The sequence below is a fragment of the Rhinopithecus bieti genome, unplaced genomic scaffold (genome assembly GCF_001698545.2).
Source record: "Rhinopithecus bieti isolate Rb0 unplaced genomic scaffold, ASM169854v2 scaffold_30461, whole genome shotgun sequence".
Taxonomy (NCBI): domain Eukaryota; kingdom Metazoa; phylum Chordata; class Mammalia; order Primates; family Cercopithecidae; genus Rhinopithecus; species Rhinopithecus bieti.
Window position 1 is genome coordinate 21,571 of NW_016813025.1, and position 8,386 is coordinate 29,956.

At 39.8% G+C, this 8,386-nt stretch overlaps 1 protein-coding gene across 2 annotated transcripts; it reads right to left on the reverse strand.

The window, feature by feature from the left end:
• Nucleotides 1-1,302: 1,302 nt before the first annotated feature.
• On the reverse strand, nt 1,303-7,140 carry LOC108512358 (ribosome biogenesis protein BMS1 homolog). 2 transcript variants are annotated; one of them, XM_017847600.1, is made up of 4 exons: nt 6,916-7,140; nt 6,045-6,166; nt 5,515-5,705; nt 1,303-1,964 (listed from the first exon to the last, which is right to left on the reverse strand). In XM_017847600.1, the coding sequence occupies exons 2-4, from the start codon at nt 6,049-6,051 to the stop codon at nt 1,800-1,802; spliced, it is 363 nt and encodes a 120-aa protein (XP_017703089.1). In that variant the 5' UTR covers nt 6,052-6,166; nt 6,916-7,140; the 3' UTR covers nt 1,303-1,799. The 2 variants fall into 2 exon arrangements, with proteins under 2 accessions (XP_017703089.1, XP_017703090.1); XM_017847601.1 differs by having other exon boundaries at nt 1,303-2,989.
• Nucleotides 7,141-8,386: the final 1,246 nt, after the last annotated feature.

The following is an 8,386-nucleotide window of genomic DNA, read 5'->3' on the forward strand; positions in this document are numbered from 1 at the left end:
GGTACTGGTACCAAAACAGAGATATAGACCAATGGAACAGAACACAGCCCTCAGAAATAATACCACCACACATCTACAACCATTTGATCTTTGACAAACCTGAGAAAAACATGAAATGGGGAAAGTATTCCCTATTTAACAAATGGTGCTTGGAAAACTGGCTAGCCATATGTAGAAGGCTAAAAATGGATCCCTTCCTTACACCTTATACAAAATTAATTCAATATGGATTAGAGACTTAAACGTTAGACCTAAAACCATAAAACCCTAGAAGAAAACCTAGGCAATACCATTCAGGACATAGGCATGGGCAAGGACTTCATGTCTAAAACACCAAAAGCAATGGCAACAAAAGCCAAAATTGACAAATCAGATCTAATTAAACTAAAGAGCTTCTGCACAGCAAAAGAAACTACCATCAGAGTGAATAGGCAACCCACAGAATGGGAGAAAATTTTTAGTTGGGCAGTGGGGAAATCTTATGAGTGGAAAGAATGAATCTGGAAAACTGTTCTTTCCTGAGTTCAGCAGGATTTGGACGGTAAAGAGCTTTGTGTACAAGGGTTCCAGTTCCACATAGTTCAGGTTTAATTTCAAAGGCAACTTCTAGTGCAACCTGTGATTCACCCTGTCCTAAAGTGCCATCTGTAAAGGGTCTGGAGATAACCCACAGGCAGCACTGTGAACCCCTGACAGCAAGCCTTTCCAGATAAATACCAGGTCAGTGTCTACAGCTGATGACAGAGAGCAGAATATCTGAAAAATAATACTTCTTTGGCCAATGGACTGCCAGTCACTATTATTTTGTGTAAAATATTATATTACATATATGTAATTTTTTAAATTGCAGTGTTCCACATTGAGGCAATTAAATATAAACACCAGATGTTTATTCAGTTTAAAGGCAACTTAGAAATACTGACCCAGATAGAAAGATGCTTTAGCCCCAAGTCAGGTGTTTGGAAATTGTCACAACTAAACCAACAAAGGGATCTTGAGGCATAATAAGTGTTCATACATTTTCAGCTATACCTCTGCTTGTCTTGAATATGAAAACCTAAGCTACAGTTATGCCCAGCACAGAATGTATTATGTTTTACATCACTGAGCCTTAGTTTACAAATGGTAAAAAAAAAAAAATTGGGAAGCTAAACTGTGAAGTTTCCTTAAGGAGCTGTTACATCTAACAGACTCATGAAAATCTTTTCCAAGTGTCCCTGGTACATAGCTCCTCCCCACTGATGAGTTCAATGGGGAGAAGCTATGCACATGTCTCAACTTTCATATGCTCAATGGCAATAAAGGATTCCCAGGGTAAAGTAGGGGATATCAATAACATAGCACACTGAAAAGACTGTAATGTTACTTCAGAGTGTTGCAAAATAAAGATCACAGATGAAAGTTTTAGTTCATTGAAGCATGTAATCATGTATATTTCATTAGTGTGTTTTAAAGTCTTATACTGCTTACATTCTCATGTGGGAAAATATATCGTTTGTGCTTTGTGGATGAAATGTGAACAGGCAAAACTAAAAATAATTTTACAACCCAAATCACCAGATGTTAATGGCTGCTAATTCAACCGGAAACCTGAAAGATAACATCGATTTCATTGTGATACCAAATATCAGTGACAAGGAAAATTTTATTTGTGGTATTCAAGTGTAGCCCTCTGGAACAAATGACTTGGGTGACAGGCAGCACGCCCACTGCTGAACTGCCACAGCCTGACAGCCTGTCTTATCTGCCAAACTGCTCATTAGATTTAGTAATCTTCACCTGTGCCTCCAGTTTATATTTCAGCAAGTAATACGCATCAGTCTGCTTTTATCATCTTCTGCAGTGAGCTTCCAACACTCCTTCAGCAGTACGGTGCCCCTGCATCTGCAATCCTCCAAACTCACCTTATACATGTCATTATTTTCAACTGTTAATTCACCTTCCAGCTTTAGAGGCCAGTTTAGCTTAAATAAAGCAAAAATACAAGACAGAGAATACGCAAGGTAAGTCCTGCATTGTAAATATTAAATAGGCTGACCAATCATTTAATTTTTTAACATTAAAAAAGAATACCTTAACCATACTAATTTAATATTTAAATACGGATTTCAGAGTGTATTTTGGCATGGGGCACAGGGGACAATAAAGTAGAGGATTCCTCTTCAATTGTCTCTGACCTACCCAACCTTTGTTACAGGTCAGAGAGTTCTCCAATCTATAAATAAACAACAGAGATAACGTGGCAACCAGGACACAGAGACATACTAGAGTACTGCTCAGCTCTCTGCCTAGGACTGATCCTACTGATTCCTGACAATGAGCGCTGTGAAATTTAGAGGCAGATCAATACACATACACACAAACACAAACACACAAAAGAGATACTTCATGGGCAAAAAGCACCAAAGATTTAAAACAAAATGTCTGAAAGACCATAAAACAACTTCTGATGAAATGCTGTTTTCATTTTGCAGAAGTAAAATATTCACCACCAACCCTCCAATTAGCTTAAAAATTACAATAAGAACATTAATTTTGGATTCCATCTCCAATTCATACCTTATCAATATGTAATAATCACACTGTATCAACAACAAAGCTGGATAGACTTTATACGCCGAATATAACTTGTACAGTAAGAAGGTAATTTTTTGAAATAGTGAGAATACAACATTTGTATGCCATGCTCTACTTCACAAGTTAAAAGAAAATATAATCATTTCTATTTTTAAAATACATTGAAATAAAATACAGAAAAGAGGATTCTAATACCAGTTAACATTAAGAGAATATATCTCCAAACCAAAGATCTTGGATCTTCTAGAAAGAAAAAAAAATCAACCTGTATATACTTGGGTAAGAAAAAAAAAAATTAAGAGACTAAGAAAGGAGAGAGGATGTTAGCTTACAATCATCTCCAAAAATGGCTTTCCAATGCATTCAACCAGTTTTCAAGTCCATTTGTTTTTCCTCCTCTGACATCAACAGCCTAAATTACCAAGGAAATGCAAAATAATTCAGTTTGTGCATTAATCAGCCAACCTAGAAATGGCAATATAGTCAATGAAAATACAAAGAAATAGAAAATGTCAAGGAATTGTTTAACATGTTTAAGATGACATAGCGCAGGGAAAAAGTGATCTGATAAACAATGGAAGAGTTAATAAGCAAACTCAGGCATGGTTCCCTAATGCCACACTTCAAAAGAACTTATAGAGAGAATAAAGGAATAATCCTTTTAAAAAAACATCTAATTTTAGAAAAAAATTGCTCAATAGGGAAGTTAGTGTTTTGTAGATCTTTTGGAAAGCTGATTAATTTCTAAGCTAAAAACACATGATCCTTAAGAGAAATGGCTGAGTCCAGGCCCAAGGCAGGAAGAGGGCAAAATGAGCCTGGATCCTCTTGTTCTGTCAGAAAGTAAGAAATGCTCAAAGACTAACAGAGACAGTTGACAGGACACAGGAGACAGGCTGAAGCCTCCCACGGCCAAATCTGGGACAGCATAGGCATCAGAAAGAACAATGATGGTGATGGAAAATAACTCATGGAATAAAACGCAAGTGCATTAGTCAGAGGTGATACCGAAATAAAGAGGAGAAGTGAAAGCTCTTTGTTAAAGATGCCAGCTAACAAATGTATGAGGAATGACAGAGGAAGAACATTCATTTTAAGTCACCAGTGCCATAACTGATAGAGAAGATCATCAGGAGGTTAAAATCACTGAATGAAAGAAAACTATACGAAGCTATTTAACATAGCACGATATATAAATGTATGAAAACATAAATTAGAAAAAACAAAAAAATCGTACCATAAAAGATACGTTAGAATATAATGGATAAGTTAGAATACAGGAATAATAGGCCACTCATAGTGGCTCACATCTGTAATCTCAGGACTTTGGGAGGCCAAGGTGGGAAGATTGCTTGAGCCCAGGAGTTCGAGACCAGCCTGGGCAACATAGTGAGAACTCATCCCTAGAACAAAATTTAAAAAATTAGCCGGGAGTGGTGGTGTACTCCTGTAGTCCCAGCTACTTGCGGGGTAGAAGTGGGAGGATCACTTGAGCCTGGGAGTTCAAGGCTGCAGTGAGCCAAGATCACGCCACTGCACTCCAGCCTGGGAGACAAAGTGAGACCTTATCTCAAAACAAAAACAAAAACAAAAAAACCACAATTACAAAAAACACCAGTAACAACAAAATGATGACTACATAAAGACTGTATAGAAAAAAAAATGCTCAGAATATAGAAATAAAATTATGTATTTTACCTGTAACTGTATTAGAAGAGAGTATTCTTATAGAAAAAGGATGACCAGATAGATATGCAAAAATGAAAATAGCTAGTAACACTCGTTACCTCAGGCACTGAGGTAGGTAGTTTATGCACATTGTAACAAATTACATACTAGATTATCTCAAAATTTTCAGATAAATTTTACTGGGAGTCACAAATCAATACAACAAAACCAATGTTTTACAAACATCCACTAAGTATAAAGGTATATAAATTCCGAACCCAGGCTGAAAAATAATTCACATAAGCCATACATCAGTGGAAACCTACCCATGGGAGATAATACAACATAATCTAAATAAAACTTTCAGAGACAAGGCATGTGGCTTCTGGACAGCCACAAACTCCCTGACTCTCCTCTAGTGTTTTGGCCACCAAAAGAAAGCCAAGTGGCCTCAGGTCTCTTAAAAAACAAGAAAGCAACCTATGGAAGATGGCGTGGTATTTGAGGAACATTTGGGGTCTGTTGAAAAATGTATCCTGCATTTTATTTCTAGAAAAGCCTCCCTCATAATGCCAGGTAAGTGAAGAGTCCTCAGAGACACATGCACACACAAAGAAAAACAAAACAACACAGAATGAATCCCACCACAATGTATTATGATGGCAGAATTACAGGTGATATAATCTTCTGAAATATATCTTTTTATTAAAAATAGAAAAAAAGCAGACTTCCCCTTGATTATCTATAGCCTCTGACCCAAGTGGCTTGGAATCAGAAAACAGCGTCACCCGACTTGAAGCCATCTTGGCATCAATGGTGGAGTGAGTGGAGATGAGACTCTGGACCAGCTCATGGGTGGGCTCCACCTCGTCAAGACCACCAAGAAAGGGCACATGAGGAAAGCCCAAAGATCCTGGAGAGACACTGGTTTCACTCAGTTTTCAAAATTAACTTAGACACATTTCCTGAGAATCTCTCTTAATGCCAATGCCTCAAAAACCAGAGAAGAAAATCCTTACAACAAAGCTTGAAATGGATCCCCATATCCATTAAACTTTTCCAAAGCTCAGTAAATATATAACCTGATAACCTAAACATCTAGCTAGAAAAATCTCAGTTCCAGTGCTACAACAGTGCTAGCTTTTCTTTTCTTTTTTTTTTTTTTCANAGAAAAATCTTAATAAATAAAAGCTGAGTACATTACCTTTTTGATTAAAAAATAGACTCGGAAAGAATAATGAGAGTTCAGAGCAACGACCCCCGTCTCACCTGTGCCTGAAAACCGTGGCTGCCACCAAGGTCAACAAAGACAGCGTCTTTGTCATACAGCACACGCCCAACTCCAGAAAGAGGCGCATAAACCAGCTGCTCCTTCTTATTTAAACAGCGCTTCTTTCGTTGCTCAGGAAGAGCACAAGGGTCTGGGGAACCGATGTCACTCATGGCAAAATCTTCTACCCCTGGAAGACAGGACCCAAAAAGCCAGCTTCAGCTGACAGGAAGTCAGTAAGTATCTACTGTTGACTGGGGGGTTAACAACGATCCACAGTCCAAGGGCTTAACCCATGACCCTAAAGAAGGGCATCACGCCACACTGGAACGATGGCCCTCTAGCTACAAGAGGTCAGAGAAGAGGGGATTCGGTAACACCTTTGCAGGCCTACACATAGCTGGCTTACTTTTGAAACCTCCAGCAAGGCCATCTTCCCTTGTTTGGTCATTTTTCACTTTTCCTGAGAAATGAAGCCATCCCAAGAATCCTACGTGTAATTCTAATATGTTCTACAACAAGAGAATACCTGGCATATGAATTTGGCTTTTATTTTTCAAGTGTGCTCCTCTTACATAACCATAAAGTGACACCTGCTGGTCACATTTGATGTTTGTTCAGATATCCTCTGGGTTTGTCAAATCTTCCATCCTAGAAAAATAAACTCAATCATACAGCAGAAATGAATGCCAAAGTTCCTATACCTCCTTTCATGTGTCAGTGACTCATCACACTCTTGTCCACTAAGCACGCCGTTTAGAAAACTAGAAAATACAGAAATAAGGAAGCACCGTTCACTATCCAGCAGAAGACAGGGGGCAGGCACACAATTGTGTCTCTAGGCTGAAAGTGACATTCAGTAAGACATCAGACAGGGACATTCATTCCGTAAGACGTCAGACAGGGAGATGATGTCCACCTGGGGTCAGGGAGGAGTGAAGAACATATTCAGAAAATCCCTTTCTGGAAGAGGGTGAGCCTGTGCTCTGGGATTTTTACTGCGGCTTGGATTCTGGCAGGTGGAGAAAGGGTATTCCAGGCTGAGAAAACCACAGCACAAAGAAGAGCACAAAGGAAGGAAACTGAAGGCACACACGAGGACTCAAGCACCCAGGCACGAAAGCAGCATCACTGAAAACTGAGGCTGAACGTAGGATGGGGCCACATCCTGTAGCCTTAAATGCTTCCAAGTCCTCCCATTTTCCTAAACATGTCATAATTAATTTACTCCCAAAGGCACAGCGTCTTTGAGCAATGATATAAATAGACATTTTCCATCAACTACACTTCTACCCCCACTATTCAAACAGGCACAAAATAAATCCTATCACTGTTCTTTTCTAGCCTTTTAGCTTTGAAATATATGGCCCAGGAAGAAAAAATTTACAATCACTTTTTACCTGTCTGCCAGGATATAAGGGTGAGAAGTTTGCCATGTGAGAAGCCTAAACTTCATAACTGTAATAAAACGGCCCAGATTATGGATTTCTTGGTTTTGATATTCTCCATGCAGCATTCCAGAAAGGCAGAACAGCTTGGCACCCTAAACATTAAAGGAAAATTAAAAATTAAATTTCAATTAAATTCTCGTCAATATTGCAACAGAATAAAAGCTCTAAACAAGAAGCAATCCTAAGAAGGGAGACTTCCAGCAAAGCCACTGTCCTCAGGCTTCCGGAGCCTTGCTGGCTTCTTTCAGGACTTATTAGAACCCCACAGAGGCAGACTGCTCTGCAGCCAAGCAGGGGCATCCATCTAAGTATGGTGAGAGGGAGGTGAGGCCTCTGAGCACAGAGACAGTTCTGTGGCTGATGGACCAGAGCAGTACGGAAAGGAAGGGGCAGTGCCTGGTCCTGTAACTGGGAGAAACTTCTGATGTACTCTATTAAGTCCCCACCCCCAAACACCCAGACATTGCCTGGTGCAGCAGGTACGGAGACAAATGAGATACACCAAGAGGCCCAGAATATGCACTCTCTTGAGGGAAACCTTCCAGAGACTGTGAACGCATACACTAAGGGAATTCAGGAGGCAAATCCTAGAGACGTTTAGTAAGGTCTCTTCAGTCTTTCTGTTTGTTTGTTTGAGAAGGAGTCTCACTCTGTCACCCAGGCTGGAGTGCAGTGGCGCAATCTCAGCTCACTGCACCCTCTGCCTCCCAGCTTCAAGCAATTCTCACGTCTCAGCCTCCTGAGTAGCTGGGATTACAGGCGCGCACCACCACACCCAACTAATTTTTGCATTTTTAGTAGAGACGGGGTTTGGCCATATTGCCCTGAGCTTGAAACTCCTGGCCTCAAGCGATCTGCCCGAGTCTGCTTCCCAAAGTGCTGGGATTACAGGAATGAGCCGTTGTGCCCGGCCTCTTCAGTCTATTTTAAAAGGATTATACCGTAAGCATCTAAAAATTGTTTCTCTTCCTACTGGGTAAACTTCTGTCCAGAACCTGTGTTTTAATCGCTTCTTTGTCTTCTTCAGTTTCTCACTATGCTTGAAGGAGTCGAGGTGGGTGAGAACTCCCATAATTTTAGGAAAGCCATGTACTTGACAGATGTTTAGAAACTTAAACATTTCCATTTCAAACCCAAAGCTGGCATCTATAAGCATCACTACCTATAAACAGAACACATCATTTCTCAAAGAAACTACCAAAGCAGACCACCTACAATAGGGGTTGGCAACTGGCCCACGTGCCACATCCACCCATCACCTGTGTTTGTAACTAAAGTTTTATTGGAACACAGCCACATTAATTCATTTACATATTGTCTATGGCTGCCTGTGCACTACAACTGCAGAGCTAAGTAGCTGCAAAAGATATGATCCACAAAACCAAAAATATTTACTATCTGGCCCTCGAAATTTTTTGAG

Coding starts and splice junctions, on each gene's coding strand:
- LOC108512358 (XM_017847600.1), bottom strand. Junction 1,965..5,514: donor GCCACGGTTTTCAGGCACAG/GTGAGACGGGGG, acceptor GCTTTATTTAAG/CTAAACTGGCCTCTAAAGCT.